Here is a 19,186-nt window from a genome sequence, read left to right as displayed (position 1 = left end):
ATTGCCTGGCTCACACGGGTGGGTTTCCCTCTTTGCAGGCAGCTCTCTATTACTGCCACGCTGCCAGCAGCTGCCACCCCATGGCCCAGTACCGCTACGGGAGGTACCTCCTGCAGCACAGCCCTGGCCAGCAGTGGGACAGGCTCCAGAGGGCCCTGACGTTCCTGGAGGGAGCAGCAACGGCTGGGATCACAGAGGTCAGTGTCTGCAGCCTGGGGGGTCACAGGAGAGAGCCAGCAGAGAATCCTGACTGAAGGGCTTGAGCCACAGGACAGCCTAGAAAGTATCGTTTGTTGGACTAGAAGCAAAATTCTTCCAACATGCTTATCCCTGCTCACAGCAGGGGGGCTGGAACTAGGTGATCTTTAAGATCCCATCTAACCCAAACCATTCTATGATTCTCTGATTATATATTTATATTCCTGACAGTGTCTGGGAGACAGCCCTGCCTGCACATGGGAGCTGGGAACCAGCTGTATCAGCACACTGAGTGTCTGTTTTTAATGTGGCTCTTAGCTCAGAGCCCTGGCTTAAGAGAACTGACCTACAGTTGAAAACATAGCTCAGTGTTCCATCTCCTCTCAATTCCAAGTGTTGCTTTGCTGGAGGAACTTCCACGAAATGCTTGAAGTGAGAACAGATCCTCATTTTGTAGCTGTGACTTTGGCAATGACTCATCCCTGTGGATCTGTGTACCCTGCCCTCCTTTCCCTCTCTCCAGGAGATGCATTTAGGCCCATGTGCCATCTTCTGCTGGGAGTGCCAGTCATGCTGGCAGTGCCTGTGCCTCCTGTGCCACCCTGTTCCAGGAGGTGCATCTGCTGGATCTCATGGACAGCTCACGAGTCGGAGCCATTCCCTGGCTCTGCCTCCCACAGTGCAGTTTGAAAGGATATTCTGGCTTTTACAGTGTTGGGATGGTGATGAGAACTGCGTGTGTGGTGGACTTGATAGATAAATGGGATTTCTTTGTGTGTTTACCATGTCAGGCTGATTTTTCCTAGGACAGCCCCCCTTCTCCCAACAGGCTCTGCAGCAAGCAGGGTCCTTGGGACACTTGTCTTGCCACAGCATTTGAGCAACTTGCAAAATCAGCAACGGAACTGGAGTAATTAAGGGGAAGAAAGCTGGCTGATCTGTACCCTGTGTGGTTTTGTTGCAGGCACAGGCTTATCTTGGAGTGTTCTACATGAGGGGGCTGCAGCCCCAGGAAAAGAGGGGTCTGAAGTACCTGCTGCTGGCAGCAAACAGTGGTGTAAGTAATCCCTCTGTAAACTCTGATTGTCCTCAGTTTGGGATTGTTTCAGGTTACAGGTGGCAGATTCCAGGGCTTCTTGGAAATGGGAGTGAGTGTCAGGATTTTACTGCACAGTGTGAAAGGACAGAGGGGAGTCTTGGTGCATCTGGGAGAGGAAACAGGCCCCAGGCACAGACCCTACAAAGCATGAAGGTACAGACAGCCCTGTTGGAGTTCTTAAAGCACCAGTGCTTGTATCCATCCAGCAGAATGGGACATGTTTCCCATTATGGAGCATCTGCACCCTCTTCAGTCAAAATCTTTCATTACTTCATCATTTTTAGAACTTCGTTGTGTCCGTCTCAAATCTGTTCTTCAAAATTGGCCCATTGTTTCTTGCCTTCTGTAGAGAGGATGAAAGGACTATTTCTGGATTCATTTTTTTCTTCAGGGACCTTTAACATACTTAAATACTTGACTCTCCTTTCACCCTTCCCTCATTATTGCAGTTTCTCCTCACAGGTCATGTTGTCTAAATCTCCAACAATTATCTTGCTTCCACTTTCTCCAAGTGACCCAGGCTTGTTTTGTCTGAAGGGCAGTGCCACAGTGTGGGCACAATACTGCTCCTGAGCCCTCAGCAGCACTCAGAGGAGCACAAGTGTGCTATCCCACGTCTTGCAGCCAGGTTTCTGCATCCCACAGTTCTGTTTCCTTACAGCACTGCCACACTGTCCCCTTGTTTTCAGCTGCATTGTGAGAGCAAGTTTTTTTTCTGAAGAACTTGCTCATTTTAACTTCAGTTCCCACAGCTTTTGTGCAATGGAAAATAATGAATAGCCGTTCCCTGTTCTGCTGGCTAATAGTTCTGGTTGTGGTGCCCTTTAGTGTGTCCTCTCTGAGTCATTTCTTTTGCAGGCTGCACAGCTCTGGTTTAGTTTGTCTCCCCGTGCAGTTATGCTATTTTACTTTCCTTGTCAGCCTTCTCTCTATTTTTCTAATTCTCCTTTGACCATTTTAAGATGCTTGGACTAAAATTGGACTCAGGATGGAGGTATGCCATGGATCTCACATAATGAGATCCTCTGCTTTGTTCTGTATTCCCTTCTAATAATTCCTAATACTCTTTGCCCTTTTGCCTGACACTGAGCAGTGATTAGATGGTCTCAGGGAACTATCACAGTGTGATATCACAGATTTCTTTCTATAAGCACTACTTTGCATTTGGCAATACTGTTTCTTTTGTGACTCTGTTGCCCACTCTTAGTCTTGTGAGATCTTCTCTAGTTAATTCTGTATAGTAAGTTTGACCACTCTGAACAGCATTACATCACTTGCAAACTTTGCCACTTGGGTTTTCACCCTATTTTCAGAGTGCAGACACTGTCAGATCACTGGTGGGACTAGGCCTGACCAGCCACAGCAGCTCAGACATCATGGTACACAGTATTTAGTTCTAAATCTGCTAAAGATCTCTCAGAAGCTGCATCACTGGCTCCTTTCTTCCAGCCTGGAGTCAGATGTGTGTGCTGCACAATATCACCCTGATTTATTAAACAGATGATTGTCATTTACTGGTAAGCCCTTAGCAACACAAAATCTGTCAGGTACCCCCCAGGAGATCAGTGTTTGGCATGTTTTGGTCACAGCCATGGCAGTTCTCAGACCCCATCCACCCTTCCCCCTCTCTGGTTCCCAATGGATGCTGGCTGTGGATGTCCCAGAGCCTCAGCTTTCAGGGCCTGGGCTCCCTGGGGTGGAACCCCACACGTTCCCCTGCAAGAAGGGTCCGTGGGTGTGTTCCTTTCCCACTACCCTGGAGTATGAATTGGTGTTTAGTTGGTTAAAAGGATGCTGGGTATGGGTGAAACAAGGACAGCCCTGTTTAGTACAACTCCAGAGAAAGGCACAGGAAGTCCTGGATTCAGTGTTTCCCTGGCTGTTCCTGGGTTCTGGAGCCGAGCAGGGAACTCTGACAAGTGTCCTTCCAAACACTGCTCTGCAGAGAGCTCTTTTCTGCTTTGGTTCCCACTTTTTATCCTCCCGTGTTAAAGAGTGCTGTGGAGAACTGAGCCTGACCTCCACATTTCCAGGGATATCTCAGTCCCTTCTGCTGTGCTAATTTGGGGATCTCCTCTCCTGGCAGCCTTGTGTCTGAGGTGCTCATCCTGGGAGAGATGGTTGGTGCAGCACTTCTGATTGAACCCTGTCTCTTGTCACAGCTGAAGTGCCAATCCTTCAACAAGTTTATCTCATCTCTAAAGGAGTTTATTGCTGTCATAAACTGAGACTTGCAACATTTTGCAAAGCACCCACTCACTGAGTTCTTCACTTGCCTCTACCAGCTACGTCCCAGACAGCAACACTTGCAATATGTTCTTTTCTCGTGGCTTTATTAAAAAACTTGCTACTTGATTTTTTTCCCTTCTTTTCTTATCCTCTCCTTTTCTTTCTTTTTTTTTTTTTTTTTTTGCAAAGCCTTGTTTAGATCATGTTTCTGGCAGCCATACTCTTCAGGTTGTGCAGCTGGAAAGGTCTGTGTGACCACTAGCCCATACAGTCTTTTTAATGTCATCATCTTTTTAATGTCTTGATTTCCTGCCACCTGAGACCCTTTTCTTCCCATTGGATCTCAAAGATAAAGTGCACAGTCAACACATAAACATGGCACAGGTTTGGATTTGGCTTCACTGACCCATCTGCAGTGACACCCTTTAGTTTCTAGTTCATTCTCAGCACTTCCCCGTGTCTGAGTGGTTCAGGTGCTTTCTCTCTGTGTTTACTTGCTTGATTTCATTTCTGCTGCTCAAGATTTCTTCTGCAGTAGCATCAGGTGGGGCTGAGCAGGACAGTGCAGCACTGGTGTGTTAAGGGCTGCCAGGGGGAATCTTCCAACCCTTGGCAGCAAGTACCTCCGTGGCATTTGTTAGTTTTTACAAGATTTCAGTGTGAACCGTTGCAGGGCAGTCCCGGGGCGTGCCCGGGGTCTGGGTGGGATCAGGATGTGGGTGCAGCCAGGGCTGCCCAGATCCTCTCAGCTCTGACCCCTGAGACAATCAGGATGCTCTGCAGACCCAGCTGTTCCTTTGTTCCCCTGACACAGACCTGAGTGTTGAAGGGAAATCGGTGAAATTAATTGGAAAGGGATGGGAAGGAGCAGAGGCAGAGATAGCTGGGGGGGAATTCTGCTTTGCTGTGTGCTCAGAGGAGGGACTAAAATACTAAATTACTGAGGGATAGAGGGGTAAACTTAAGAGGGTAACCAAAGATAGAGCAGTAAACTTTAAAGAAGTGTTAAAGACTCTGTGCTCTCCTTTCCTGTGCTGTTGTCACTTCTCCCTGTGCTCTCTCCTGTGCCAGGATGCCCAAAGCAGGTACCACGTGGGTGTTTGCTACGAGCAGGGCCTTGGGGTGCAGCAGAACCTGGCAGAGGCACTGAGGCACTACAGGGAGGCAGCTGCTGCTGGGAACAGGCACGCCCAGGAGAGACTGAAGCTGTGGGAAGAGGAGCTGGAAGGTATCACAGGGTGGTGGAGGGTGTGGGTCTCCAGGGGACTGACCCCATAATAGTGGGGCCTGTATTGCCAGAGGAAGGGTCACATAGGGCCGTGGCACTAAGGAGTTCTTCTGACTGAAGGGAAGGGACTGCTTTTCAGTTATTTACACTTCTGACCACCTCTTTCTGGCCCAGCTGGAGTGGAGAAGCCATTCCCATAGTCTGATGTGTCACAGAATCATTTAGGGTGGAAAAGACCTCTGAGATCATTGAGTCCAACCTTTTGCAGGTTGGATGGGGCCCTAAGCAACCTGGTGTAGTGGAAGATGTCCCTGCCCATGGCAGTGGGGTTGGAGTGAGATGATCTCCAAGAACCCTTCCAACCCAGCCCATTCTGTGATTAATATCTCGTTTTTCTGTCCTTTCAGATGTGCGGGCAAAGCATCCATTCCCTTCAGGAATACGAGCCTCTTCCTCGAGCCCCAGTTTCTGGGCTCTGGAGCCTGTGTCTGCAGATCTCCACAGCACCCAGCCAGGATGTGCCCTCACCCTGCCCCACTCTTGGAGCACAGACAGACTCCATGTGATGCTGCTGAGCAGTGCAGGATGGAGCCGTGCCTTCGGACACAGGACAGTGCCTCTGGAAAGGCAGTTCTGGGAGCCCCACAGCTGCTGTTCCTAGAGCAGGCAGTGAGTGACACCAGCACAGGAGAAGGCAACTCTTAGTCTGTGTGGGGCTGGAAACCCTTAGTCTGTGTGGGGCTGGAAACCCTTAGTCTGTGTGGGGCTGGAAACCCTTAGTCTGTGTGGGGCAGGAAGCAGACTGGCAGGGATTGGAAAGGGAAAGCTTCCTGTTCATGAACAGGAGCCATTTTTAAGTCTCAGGGGTTTGAGAATAAACTTTGTGATATTCCTACACCACCATATCATCTGGTCCTCTTACCTTCCAATACAAGGATGTTGCTTTATGCACCTACATTTCTGGATAGAGCAATGTATAGACTCATGGCACAGGTTGCCCAGAGAAGCTGTGGCTGCCCCATCCCTGGAAGTGTCCAAGGCCAGGTTGGACAGGGCTTGGAGCAATCTGGGCTAGTGGAAGGTGTCCCTGCCCATGGCAGGGGGGTGAATGAGATGAGCTTTAAGGTCTCCTCCAGCCCAAACCATTCTCTGCCAGCAACCATTCACTGTGATGTGATTTGGGGTTATAATTCCAGTAGCCCTGCATGTCCTGCACAGTCCCCCAATGAGGTTTACAAGCCACCATATGGTGATGTTGGCAACTAACCCTGTGATGGGTCTGGCCCACGCTCTCTGAGGCAATTTGCTGTCTCCTGAAGGCAAGTTCCCACAGTGGCTCTGCTACCAGCACAGTCTGAGCTCAGCTCTACGTTGCCATTTTAATCTGCTTCCAAACCTGTGCAAGCAAGAGAGTGAATTCTCATTATTAGGACACAGGATTTTTGGGATATGACCTGTACCAGTGAGAGTGACAGCTGCCCTCAGCCATCCTGCACCGTGGCCTTCAGTCCCCAGTTGTCATTCCTTCAGCCCTGGCAGTGAGCTGCTCCCATGGGTACCACCCTCTGAGTCACAGTGAGCAAGGTTTGCTTCAAAATGTATATTGGACATGTTTGCTGAGCACGCCAGCTTGTTTCCAGTCAGTGGATAAGGGATGCTCCCAGCGGGAAGGCACCACTGGCAGGCAGCAGCAGGCAGCTGCTGGGATAATTCCTTCTACTGGGGCAGCTGGATCCGGAAAAAGGCATTTGTCCACACCAGTGTAAACTGGTTCAAGGGCATCTGTGCAAACTGCCCAGCTTCCTGTGGCCGTGGTGCTTGGTGCTTTGTATGGATGAGGCTCTGGAAAACAAAGGCAATGGCCCCATCCTGAACTTGCTGTGGTCTCCATTCAGCAAGGGAGGGGCACAGCCAGCCCTCAACCCATCTGATTGTTCTTCTAGTCTGGTCTCTCTTTCTGCTCAGACCAAGCTTTCTTCGACCATTTCCTTTATCAAGCAGGATACAATTAGCAGGAAGTTCCTGGGGTGGATTTCCTATGCTGTGATAACCCACAGCGTGCTTACGCACTGGGCAGCTCGGGGCAGGGGCTGGGGGGTTGAAAGCAGGATCAGGAAATTGAACCAAGAGGGAGGAATTTGTCTCCTTTTTAATCTGCTTATTTTAAGGTATTTTGGTGTAAAGATTGTCCTTTAACAGGCACATGGAAGCAACTCTGCAGAGGAAGGTGTGAGGTTTGTCCTCTGTGTGTACTCCTGAGATGCTCCCACAGGGCTGCATCTCCTCAGTCCCAGAATGCTTCCCTTGTGGTTTGCACAGCTGCAGCTCAGTTGGAATTTGGCTCCCTGTCATTGTTTTGGTGCAGGAACCTGTTTTGTTTGTAAAACAAACCAGCAAGAGATTTCTGTTAGCAAACCCAGGATGAGCCCATCCGTGTATAGATGCCAGAGATGGGCTCATCTGTGCAAGCATTTTGGAGGCTCCAAACACAACAGTGGATATTTTGGGTGTTAAACAGTCCACCTGGGGAAATCTTACTCTGTTTCTCTTGTCATTTGGTTCCAAGAGCAAGAGAAAGGGATAACTTTCTCATTTACTCTGCTTTAAATGATCTGTATGATTGTCTGGTGCTCTGTATACACCTAAAGCTGGGAACTGTCACCTCCAGGTGAAGGGAAAAGAACACGGGTTGGACACTGTTGAGATGGTCCAGGATTGTGGTACCTGTTCTTTTTCAACTTAACAGCAAAATGCAAGCCAAAAATATCACCCAAAGACCCCTGATGTGACAGCAAATGAGCAAATCTGCTTTGGCCCTGAACACACTGTGAGCTGGGGTGTCTGTGGTGAAGTCAGTGTAGTGTTTTTGCTGTGAAGATGTGAAGGGAAGCAGGCAAAGTGGTGAGGGCAGTGCCCTGTGTCACCAGTGACACTGCAGTGCTGGCAGGGCGGTCATTCCCATCTTTGACCCCCTTCCCACCTACACAGCCCCTTCTCCAGCACGCCCCAAATCTTTTCTGGTGTTTTATACCATAGCTGGAAGGCCCAAACTCTGGTACAGAGAAGAGTCCCCCGTGTGTGCAGGATCCAAAATCCCTTCCCTGCCATCCACACACTGCTGGGGAGCCTGTGGATGCACTGCAGCTTCCTTCCCATTCTCTGTGAGTGCAGATCCACCCTGGGGAAGCACAAACACCTGTGTGCTTCCTCCTTTGTTACCAATATCTTAGTTTTCCCACCCATGCAATTATCCCAAAACTGTCTTACAGCTCACACACAGACAGATCAAAGTGAAAACCCATAATAAGGGTGAAGCTGGAGACTGAATATTTCAAAACAGTGTTTTCACGCTTCCCTTTTCCCAGGTTACCTTTGGCAGACTCCAGCCATCTGTTGTCTGCTTCTGGATAAGGACTGTGCTCCAAAATCCAATGGCCTCCAAAGAGAATCGAATAGAACAGAATCATTAAGGTTGGAAAAGACCTCCAAGATTGAGTCCAACCTTTGTCACCACCTTGTCAACCAGATCAGAGCACCGAGTGCCACGTCCATTTGTTATGGGGAGGGAATTTGTGAGCACCTGGTGCAGCCATAGGAGAGATGCCAGTGCTGATTTTGGGGTGTTTAACAAAATGCAAATTCACAGTGGTAGAACCACAAAAGCTGGAAGGATCAGTGGGAGACAACAGGCACATCCTCTCCTTTCCCAGCTGCCATTCCAGGCTTCCTGCACGTTTGTCAGCTACACTGCACCTTGTTCCAGAGAGGGTAATGTTAGAAAAAAAGAGTTTTATTTAAATAACTGAAATCCTGGAGCCCAACTCTGCAGCACATGTCAGAGTCCATGACAGGTATTTGGATGTCCGTGGTGCACAGTCTGATCATGTGGACGTTTCTTGCTGTGCTGTTGTTCCAACAACCCCCATCCCCTCATAGCCTGTCCTGGGAGGAAGGGGTGACCTGAGTGTGCTGGGAGGCTGGAAGGGGAGGAAGGCAAGGACAGGCAGGCAGAGGGCAACTAAACAAGGTGAAATCAGTGATGGAGAAAGTTGCTGGGGCGAGGCAAAGGAAGGACCATGCCTGTTGTGATTGTCTAGACATGGGCGATACGGTGACCCTGCTGGAGCCCACGTGTGCACCCAGAGCTCTGTCTGACTCCCATCTCCTTCTCACAGGCACCAGCAGAACCTACAGAACAGCAGCACTGTCCTCCAGCCCCAGGCCCTTCCCACGTGCCGACAGCTGCCGCAGGAGCCCCGCGCCTGTCTCGCTGTGGACTTGGACCTTCTGGGACAGAATCATTTCAAAGAGGGTGCTCATCTCCGAGAGGAAGGTGCTGGTCAGCCTCGTCCCAGCAGCGCTGGAGTCAGCCCCAGCACCTTTGCCAAAGGTCTCAAAGGTCCTTGGTTTCTCCTGCCTTGCAGCCTCCTCCTCCTGAGAGGAGAGGGGGTTGTCGGGGGAGAAGACGTTGTCCTTGTAGCTGCTGGTGAGGGGGAAGGAGAGCCGGGCCATCCACGCTGGGTCTGCAGCCGTGAGCCTCTTGAGGGCCAGCTCTGAGGGAGACAGGGAGCAGAGGAGACCACAGGAGAGAAGAGAGGGAAAAAATCAAATAAATAAAATTATTGATTAATAAGAAGATCTCCTGAAATCAGTGAGAGAAGTGATTGTAAACAGGTCTAGGGAGAAACTACCAAATCATACAACCCAGCAGCTTAGTAAAACCAAGCAAAATAGAACTGGTTTAAAACTACTGGGGTTCTTTGTTTTGTGTTATTGTAATAACCATTAGAATCACTTTGCTTTCTCATTTGTTGCAGCCTGGAGTGGCACTTCACTGAATTGTTAGCAAAGCCAGAGAGAGGGAGGGTTTAGGACTGGCTAAAGGGGAGCTGACAATGGAAAGCTTGCAAGGGGGAAGTATTGGACACAAAGATAGTGGACTTCCCTTCAGGGTCACTCCAGGGGGGGAATTTGCTGCTAAGCAGGCAGACTGAGACTGAGAAGAAATGGGTTATTGTGAAAACAATAATAGCAGAATGAAATTCTGGATTATAAAATGCACAGCTGGGTGGTTGAGCACTAGTAACAAACAATTGAGCTATAAAGTGGTTGTTCCTCGATTGGAAACAGCTGAGGAGCAGTGGGAGCCTGGGCTGGGGGTTGGGGCAGGCTCCTTAGTGCACCAGTAATGTGATTTTGTCCCAGAAATGGAATCATCCAGTGTGTTGGTCAAGGTATGAAGGCATATCCATGGTATTGTTACCGGGTCTGGTGAGACCTGATTAGGAGAATTACACACAAATCTGATTATCCATCCAGAGGAGAGAGGAGCTGGAATGACACCAGGGTAGGGAAAACTCTGGGGATGAAAGCAGGAGTGATCCAGGACGACCTGATGGACACTCCAGGAGTGGGGGTTACTGCTCCTAAGGAAGCAAGTGCTCCCCAGGGCCCCGCTGCAACCTGCCACTATTTTGAGGAGACAAGCACCGGCAAAGGAAATCTTTAGGCTTAAAATAGTGCTGGCAAAAGAAGAAGTGATTACAACTGTCCATGAATAAACATCTCCTGGAAAAGAAAGGAAGGACCCCATAGCAGGGAGAGCCTGGAATAGCTTCCCCGTCAGACGGCAGGAAAGGAAACGGGGGTTCTTGTTTTTTGAGGTAGTTGGTAAACAAGAGTCCGTGCTGAGGAGCACAGAGCTGCCTTCCAGCCCCACGTTGTTCCTTCCCAAAGCATATCCCAGAACCCCTGGGGGGTTGGAAGCGACCACCTGGTTTGTGAAACACTTTGAGAGCAGTAAAACAAGTCACAGGTGTCTGGTAACAAAACACAGCAGTCCCAGGGTGGCCAGAGCTGGTGTCACTAATAATTGTGTGGCTCTGACTTGTACAGTGACCTCTGGAAGGAGGGTCTCCATTCTGATGCAGTTATCCTGCTGCTTCCAGAGGATAATCAGTATCCTCTCCCAGCCTGGGACACAGGGTCCCCACTCAGTGACTGAGACAAGGCTCCTTCCTCAGCCAACCAGTCCTTTTTCTCTGAAAAACTGCTTTCCTTGCGTGGAATGGGGGTGAGAGCTGGGACTCAAACCTGGTAAGGAGAGAAGGGCAAGTACATCACTTAGGTTTTTGTTTCAGATGAAGCCCCAAAATCCTTTTGCGTTGCTTCACTTCCAGGATTTCTTTCTGCAATCTCACTATTCTTTCAGTCACAGTGACTGTTCCTTAACACATCACCCAAGAGCGCTGCAGCCCCATGGTTTTGCTCTTAAAACACCCAGTTTTCTCCTCCCAGTCTGCAAGAAGCCACTGCATTCCCTAAATATTTGGATGCCTCAGCTCTGGAGCAGGACACAACCAGTCTGCTCCCTGCTGGGAGAGCCACGGCTCCGTGGGCTCATGGTCCTGTGGCCATGAAACATTTTGATTAGGTTTGTTTAATTTGACTAATAACTCTTTACTGCCTTGTTTTAATGGTGCTTTGAGAGCAGGGGTTGTTTTTATCATCAATAAAGTTCTATCTCTCATCTGCTGCTGGGAGAGGCTGTGCTTGGCTGGTGGGGGTCGGCGTTAACAGAGGGGGCCGAGTTCATCCCACAGCATAAACAACCCCAGAGCTGCCTGGGACTGATTAATCCCACAGTTCCTCCTGCTGGGAACAGCACAAAGGCCCAGACAGCCTCAGCCAGCTGTTAAGATACTCCTGAGCACAAGCAAAGCTTCCTTCCTCCCTCTCAGGATGCAAGTCCACTTCTCTGTTTGTGTTTGGGAGAGGAGGAAGGAGCCCGGCAGCTCCGGCGTCTGCGCCCTGTCGCCTTCTCGGGAAGCTCTGGGCTCATGGTGAGGGTTTTTCACCACTGGAACAGGGCAGCCTCCTTGGGAATGGCCAGCAGGAAGCCACATGGGCACAGCCTCAGCATTCCCTGCTGGCATTCACTGAGAAATGGAACACAGTTCCTTCCAAAAAGAACCAACTTGACATTGTCATGATGGGGAATCGTGCTCTGCTAACCTGTCAGGGTCTGGATGAAGAGTCCTGGATAACTTTGGACAAGAGCATGGAGTGATAGAACAAGGGAGAACACACTGACAGACAGCAGGGTTAGATGGGATATTGGGAAGAAATTCTTCCCTGTGAGGGTGGTGGGGCACTGCCCAGGGAAGTGGTGGAATCATCATCCCTGGAAGCATTCAAAAAACATGGATGTGGCACCTGGGGACACGGGTTAGTGGTGGACCTGGCAGTGCTGGGGTGATGGATTCGATGGTCTGAGAGGGCTTTGCCAGCCTTAATGATTTTGTGAAGTTCCAGTACTTTGGCAAAAGGGTTTTTTCCTACCAGATCCAAGAGTGATGTGAGATGTTATTTCATGGATCTGCCCCACCAAGCATGGATTTTCTAGGATGCTCCTTGTGGGCAGGACTGGATCCAGACAGAGATCCCTTTAGTGGGATTGGTGCCTGTCAGTGCACCATGAGATGCACGTGGGCTCCTGTTCACTCCCTGCCCTTGGCTGCAGGACCTTTAAATCCATAAACCTTTCATCTCTCATTTCACCCAGCCTTTCCTTCATTTACTCCTTACCAGAATAAAACAGCAGGGAGGCAAATGGGGAGAAGCAGCAGGTTCTCTCCCTAAGGAAGAGCACCAAAAAATGCCCAACTCTGGAATTAAAACCACCCCAGCAGCAAACCTCAACGAGTTCCTCTTCTTCCACAATGAAATTTCTGCTACAGGACATGAGTCAGCCCAACTCTTTCAAATTGAAATGCCAGTAGAGGGGATTTTTAGAACAAATCAATAAAAGGAACATGTAGAAAATGTCAGGCCCAGATGGTATTCACCCCAGAGAGCCAGAGGAACTCAGATATGAAATTGCCTGGTTTATTAGCTGCTGTTGGTTAACTACTGCTTCAAATGAATAGGGATCAGAGGAAGGGAAGGAGAAATTGTGACAGGAGCTTTTAAGCGTGTGAAGGTGAATCTGGTGTGGGCAAATTCATAGAAATCCTCCTGTGCCTGGCTCAGCACAGGGACAAGGAGGTGCTGTTCCAAAGGGAACCAACGTGACACTGTCAAGGCGGGGAATTGTGTTTTGCAAATTTGTTGGAGTCTTTGGAAGGGCTGGATGAAGAGTCCTGGGTGACTTTGGACAAGGGCCTGGAGTGACAGGACAAGGGGGAATGGCTTCAAACTGCCAGAGGGCAGGGGTAGATTGGATTTTAGGAAGAAATCCTTCCCTGTGAGGGTGGGGAGGCCCTGGCACAGGTTACCCAGAGAAGTTGTGGCTGCCCCTGGATCCCTGGAAGTGTCCAAGGGCAGGTTGGATGGGGCTTGGAGCAACCTGGGCTAGTGGAAGGTGTCCCTGCCCATGGCAGGGGGTGGCATGAGATGATCTTTAAGGTCTCTCCCAACCCAAACCATACCATGATTCAATTCTATGATGACAGAGGACACCTGAGCTGGTGGAAAAGCACCAGCCAGGCTCTCAGGGACCTGAGCTGTCCCTGAATCAACAGCCAGGGACTAATGTGTGTTAAAAGCTGGGAAGTGAGGGTAGGAATAATTAATCTTCCCCACCAAGGGAGGTCATTAGCAGAGTCCCAGAGTATCTGCTCATCACAGTGATAAATGACGAGGAGAAGGGCACAGTGTTGGTGTTGACTCTACTGAAACACCCAAAAGCAGAGGGTTGTGAAGGACCTAATAATGCTGAGAGCCGTGAGTAACACGTGGCTGGTGGATTTCTGTGTCACCAACTGTTGGACAGTTGTCCCAGGGAATAACCTGTCATGTACTGATGACTCTCCCACCATGCAGAGGAGGGGTTTGGGAGTCACCCCAACAGCCTGGTGACAGAGCTCGTGGGGAGCTTGGGCAGTGCAGGAATGAAGAACAAACTGGAAAACTTCCTTGTACCCCCAGTGGCTCCTAAACACTGGACACAATTCTGGTCACCACATCTCAGTAAAGAGACACTAAAATTAGCAGCAGGTTGGTCACTGGAGATGAGACTGGATTAGAGGAAAGGGGAGCCTGATGGGGCTTGTCAAGGACAGCTCTCCACCTTTCTCACTCTGCATGGACCAGGAGACCATGAAAAGGAGGGGCTCAGGTCAGGGTGGAAAGCAGATCACCAGGTGCAACGTTAAACTGGACTTCACCCCTACACAACAACAGAGCTCAGCCTCACACATCAGCTAAACCACAGCAGAGACATCCACGGGAAAGGAGATCTCCCATAAACACAGGAACAAATCAAACATGAAGCTGAGCAAGTGCCTTTTTGCTGGGCACTGCCTGGTACTGAAAGCCTGGGATGGTCCAGCCATGCTCTCCCAAGCATCTGCCACTGTCAGAGACACTCCAGGAGATGAGATGTCCCCAGGCCAGCCAGTTTGACCTCCTGAATGGGGTTAGTGTGTTATCTGAGGAGACCCCAGTGCCGTAACCCCCACCAGCCCCAGCGTGCTCCCAGTGGCGAGGCCACCTCACCTGCCTGTGGCTCCAGGAGGGTCTCCAGCTCCTCTCCCACCAGCTGCGGCACCGAGAGCTCGAAGCCGCTGTCGGAGTCGCGGTCCTCGGCCTCGCTCTCGCCGTGCCCGCTGTCCTTCGTGCTCTGGCAGTCAGTGTCCAGCCCTGCAGCCCTGCCAGGGGACACAGCACCCGAGTCACTTCAGCTCCCACCACAGCCCCTTGGAGCTGTTTGTGTCAGTCCCCCACAAATGACCCAAGGAGGGGGTGTGGGCACCCTCTCGGAACCGAAGGCACACTGATTTCAGTCCCCACTAAGAAATCCATTTGGGGGTTGTTTGGGTTACACAAGGGGCTGCTATACATTTCTTGCCCAAGAGGGGCTTTGTCCTTCTTCAAGGAGATCATAGAATCACAGAATGGTTTGGGTTGCAAGCGACCTTATAGCTCATCATAGTGACCTTCTGCCATGGGCAGAGACACCTCCCACTAGACCAGGTTGCTCCAAGCCCTGTCCAGCCTGGTCATGAACACTTCCAGGGCATATCCATAGGAAACAGGGAGCTGGCTCCTCCCTATAAATTCAGAGGAGCTTCCCACCTGCAGGATCAGGTGAGGAGCATCACAGCCCTGACCCAGCAGCCCTAGAACCTCTGTCCCTCCCTCTCCATCCTCAGAAGATGCAGAAGGTGGAGAAAGTTGTGTCTGCCCATGGCTTGGGCAGGTGTGGATGGGAGGACATCTGGCATCTTCAGGAGTGTTCACCCAGAGATGTCAACAGCATAATTTAATGGGAACACCATGAAGTTTGGCTCTGGGAACATCTTTGGCACACAGCTGGCATATCTCAGTTCTTCCAGACCCACTGGCATTGTCTCCCTCTCTTGCCTCCTGGCACAGGGAGAGGTGCCCCAAATTCATGTCAACAGCAACAGCATCTCTAAGAAAGTGCCCAAAACCATGGGAAAACTCATCCTTGTGCTGCTGCCTCCAGAGCTGGGACCCTCTGTGCTCCTGAGTGTCCTTGTCCATTACACTGGAACCCCTGGCAAGGACAGGATGGAACTGCCAAAGGTGCCCCAGGAAGGAGGCCAAGGGCAGTGGAATACCAACAGGAGCACAGCCATCCCCTGCAGGGAGGACCTACCTGCCCAGTCTCAGGGTGTGAGGCTTTGCTGCCCCAGTGCTGCCCTCGGAGGCTGTTGGGGCTGGTGAGGCTGAAGCAGAGGCAGCAGAGACACGAGGGAAGGGGGCGTGGGAGAGGGAAGGGCCGGGATCCAGCCTTACCTGCTGCCGTTCTTGGCCGTGTACTTGTTTCCCCTGTAGTTTGTTTTGGGCTGGAACTGGCCCTGGTGCAGCAGGGAGAGCAGCTGGGAGATTTGCTGTAAGGCAGGAAAAGCCTGTTGAGCCCCGGCGGTCGCCACTCAAGCTGCTTCCTGCCAGGACGTCCCCGCGGACCCCCCGGCCTTTTTATAGCTTTTCCTCCTCCTGCAGATGGTTCGGCAGCCCCGGGCAGGGGGAAAAACAAGCGGCCGGGAGCCCACCTGGCCCCCCTGCGCCATCTGCCTGCCTTTCCCTGCCCACACGCTCCCCTGGGAACGGGAGCACGGGATTGTCCCCTTCTCCTTGGGACAGACACCCTCCCTCCCAGCTCCCAGTGTGTTCTGGTGAGCGTGGGGAGACCCTGCCCGTGGTGGGGTGGATGTTCATCCCACCCAGCACCTCTGCCCAGGGCCGGGGAAGGAGATCAACCAACGACCATCAGGGTGCACATTCCCACCACCCCAGGGTGGTGAAAGGAAGGAGTGGAGGGGTGCACAGCTCTGGGAATGCCCAGGGCAGCTCTCACCTGCACTGGGGGTGACTCCATGGCGAACTCTCCGGTGGGGCTCTGCTCTGCCAGGGCCACCAGCGACAGCCGCACCAGGCTCCGGAGGATCTGCCGGTGGGGCTGGGGCTGCCCAGGCCCTCCAGCACCCACGGGCTGCTCGAGTGGCAGCTGGGGCTGTCCCATGGGTGGCTTCACCAGGCTCTTGCTGTGCTTTGGTGCATCCGGGGGGCTCGCGGCCTCTTTCCCCAAATGTTTGGGTCTGTGGGGCTGGCAGGGCCGGCGCTGCAGGATGGGCAGCTCGAAGGTCTCCTGCTGCTCCTCTGAGTCTTTTTGAGTCCTCTGATTTCTCAGGGTCCTGTAGAGAGTGGGGGTGAGGTGCAGGGGAGGCTGTGGGTAGCCCCCTGGCACAGGGGGGGCTGTGCCAGATGGATCCTCCTGGCAGGGCTGGGGGGGCTCAACCTCCCGAGGGCGGCCCCGGAGCAGCGGGATGAGGTGGATGTCAGTCTTCTGGATCTGCCTGGGCGGCTTCTTGAGCTGCTGCTGCCTGCGGGCATCCTCTGCCTCCCTGCAGTTGTAGGCCATGCCATCCTTCTTCTCCTTCTTCCGCAGAGACAGGGTCAGAGCCAGGAGGAGAAGGCACCCACCCAGGAGAGCAGCCAGACAGATCACCACCACCACGGAGAGGCTCAGCCACCCAGGGTCCTGGGCTGAGATTTTGGAGAACGCCCCGTGATGCCGGAAAACCAAGCGGAGCCGGGCCAGGGTGTGCAGGGGGGTGTCCCCCTCGTCGCTCACCCGGACCAGCAGCTCCCGCTCACTGCCAGCCAGGCTGCTGGCATTGCTGGCATTGAGGAAGACCTGCCCGGAGAGAGGGTCCAGGATGAAGAGCCCAGCATCATCCCCCCCCACCAGATCATACCGGAGAGCCCCATTGCTGCCAGAGTCCATGTCCCTGGCCACGATGGTGAAGAGGAAGGGACTGCCAGCACACGACACGAGTGTTGTGTTGGTCTCTGCTGCAGCCCCTTGGGTGCTCCTGTTCCCAGGGACCACCCAGAAGCACCCTGTCTCCACACTGACCAGGACAGAGAGCGTGGCTGCACCTCCCACCAGCACTGGCATGGTGATGACGGGCGCGTTGTCGTTGCGGTCGAGCACGGCCAGCCTGATGGAGATGTTGGATGCCAGCTTGGGGTGACCTCCATCCTCCGCAGTCACCAAGAACTCCAGGCTACTCACCTGCTCGTAATCAAAAGCCTGGAGGGCAAAAACATCCCCAGTGGTGGGGTCGACTGAGACCAGAGCCGAAGCAGAGGAGTCCGGGATGCTGTAGGTGATTTCCCCATTGAAGCCCAGGTCAGGGTCCGTGGCACGGACGGTGAGCAGGAAAGCAGGTGCTTCGCTGTTCTCAGCAACAGCAGCCTCGTAGGTGGCCCTGTCGAAGGCCGGGGCGTTGTCATTGACGTCGCTGATGCAGATGGTGAGGTGTTTGAGCACGGCCAGGGACAGGTCCCCCAGGTCCCGCACCACCAGCGTCAGGTTGTACTCGGCGCGCAGCTCCCTGTCCAGCGCGGCGTTGGTCATCAGCACGTAGCTGTGGCTGTTGGTCCTCTTCAGCCTGAAGTGCTCGTCCCCTTGGCTGAGGGAGCAAAGCACTTGCCCATTGCTTCCTGAGTCAGGGTCACTGGCTGTCACCAGAGCCACGAAGCTGTCCTTGGGAAGGGCTTCGGACAGCACGGGCACCCGCGCGGCCCAGGTGACGTGGACGTCGGGAGCGTTGTCGTTGACGTCCAGGACTTTGACCAGGACCTTGCAGTGTGCTGGGATGGGGTTGGCACCCAGGTCCCGGGCCTGCACATCCAGCTCGTAGGTGTGGGTTTCCTCGTAGTCCAGAGGGTGCTTCAGGATGATGCTGCCCGTGCGGGCGTCAACGCTGAAGGTGCTCAGCACCTCGGGGGGCGCGTGTTTGCTCAGGCTGTACTCGATCTCCCCATTGGGACCCTGGTCGGGGTCGGTGGCCGTGACCATCACAAGGAGGGTCCCGGGCAGAGCATCCTCCCGAACCTCCACTGTCAAGGAGCTCTCTGCAAAGACGGGGCTGTTGTCATTGGAGTCGAGGACGATGACTTTAATTAAAGCAGTACCTGATTTTGGTGGCTCCCCATGGTCAGTGGCCGTCAGCTCGAGGTCGAAGGAGGAGTGCAGCTCCCGGTCCACTTCTTTAACCACGACGAGCTCCGCGTGCCTCATCCCATCGGAGCTGGAGATGACCTCCAGAGCAAAGTGCTCACTGGGGGAGAGGGCGTAGGAGCAGCGGGCATTGGGGCCAGCATCAGCATCCAGGGCTCGATCCAGCGGGATCCGTGTCTGCAGGGACGCGCTCTCCGAAATCTCCAGCTCCAGCTCGGGCGTGGGGAACCGCGGCGCATTGTCGTTGACATCCAGCACTTGAACCTCCACGTGGATCAGCGCCAGGTTTTGGGCAGCCAGCACATCAAATGAGACCCAGCAGGGATCACTGTGCCGGCACAGCTGCTCCCTATCCACCCGCCCAGCCGTGCTGAGCGCCCCGTCCCCGCTGCCCACGCGCAGAGGGAACCTCCCGGGGGTCTCCATCAGCTGGAAGGTCTCCGCTGTGTCGCCGCTCTCGCCCCCCTCGAAGTGCTCAGCCAGTGTCCCAATGACCGTCCCAGGGGGCACCTCCTCGAACACCCGGTACTGCACCGTGAACGTGGCGACCTCCTGGGCGTCGGCGCAGAGGAACAGGTACCACCAGAGCGCCGGGAGCTGCAGGGCAGAACGGCCCAGCAGGAGGATGCTGCTGGCAAAGCTCAGTGTCCCCCTGCCCCGGGGCACTGCCGGGGGCCTGCCCGCCCGCCGCCGCATGGCCACGGAGTCCTCACGGCGACCGCGAGTCCTCGGCATCCTCTCCCATCCCCGAGTCCCACGGGCACCGCTCAGGGGTTGGAAAGGAGAAGAAATCACAAGCCAGTCTGGTGGTTTTCCCCCTCCCTGCCATCACCGGCAGGCAGTGGGTGCTCCCAGCCCAAGGTGCTCCCAGGCTGGAATGCTCAGCCCGGAGCGGAGGAACCGCCACCGGCGCAGCGTCCGGCCGGCTGGGAGC

The 19,186-nt window shown here is 53.2% G+C and overlaps 2 protein-coding genes across 2 annotated transcripts in view; one reads left to right on the top strand and one right to left on the bottom strand.

The window, feature by feature from the left end:
* The window catches only part of DELE1 (DAP3 binding cell death enhancer 1), a 22,648-nt gene extending 11,360 nt beyond the window's left edge, over positions 1-11,288 (top strand). Inside the window, exons 8-12 of the mRNA XM_051793800.1 lie at positions 39-197; positions 1,163-1,255; positions 4,598-4,754; positions 5,162-5,423; positions 8,930-11,288. Of these exons, the coding sequence (XP_051649760.1) occupies positions 39-197; positions 1,163-1,255; positions 4,598-4,754; positions 5,162-5,415 (663 nt within the window). The 3' untranslated portion in view covers positions 5,416-5,423; positions 8,930-11,288. The remainder of the gene's footprint in view (positions 1-38; positions 198-1,162; positions 1,256-4,597; positions 4,755-5,161; positions 5,424-8,929) is intronic.
* PCDH12 (protocadherin 12) lies at positions 8,943-19,186 on the bottom strand. The gene is made up of 4 exons (XM_051793827.1): positions 16,081-19,186; positions 15,519-15,613; positions 14,253-14,404; positions 8,943-9,307 (listed from the first exon to the last, which is right to left on the bottom strand). Exons 1-4 carry the CDS (start codon positions 18,985-18,987, stop codon positions 8,943-8,945), a joined length of 3,519 nt encoding a protein of 1,172 aa, XP_051649787.1. The 5' UTR covers positions 18,988-19,186.

The sequence above is a fragment of the Manacus candei genome, unplaced genomic scaffold (assembly GCF_025592945.1).
Source record: "Manacus candei isolate 608988 ecotype Guabito, Panama unplaced genomic scaffold, ASM2559294v1 h1tg000037l, whole genome shotgun sequence".
Taxonomy (NCBI): domain Eukaryota; kingdom Metazoa; phylum Chordata; class Aves; order Passeriformes; family Pipridae; genus Manacus; species Manacus candei.
This window is presented reverse-complemented; position numbering and strand designations above follow the sequence as displayed.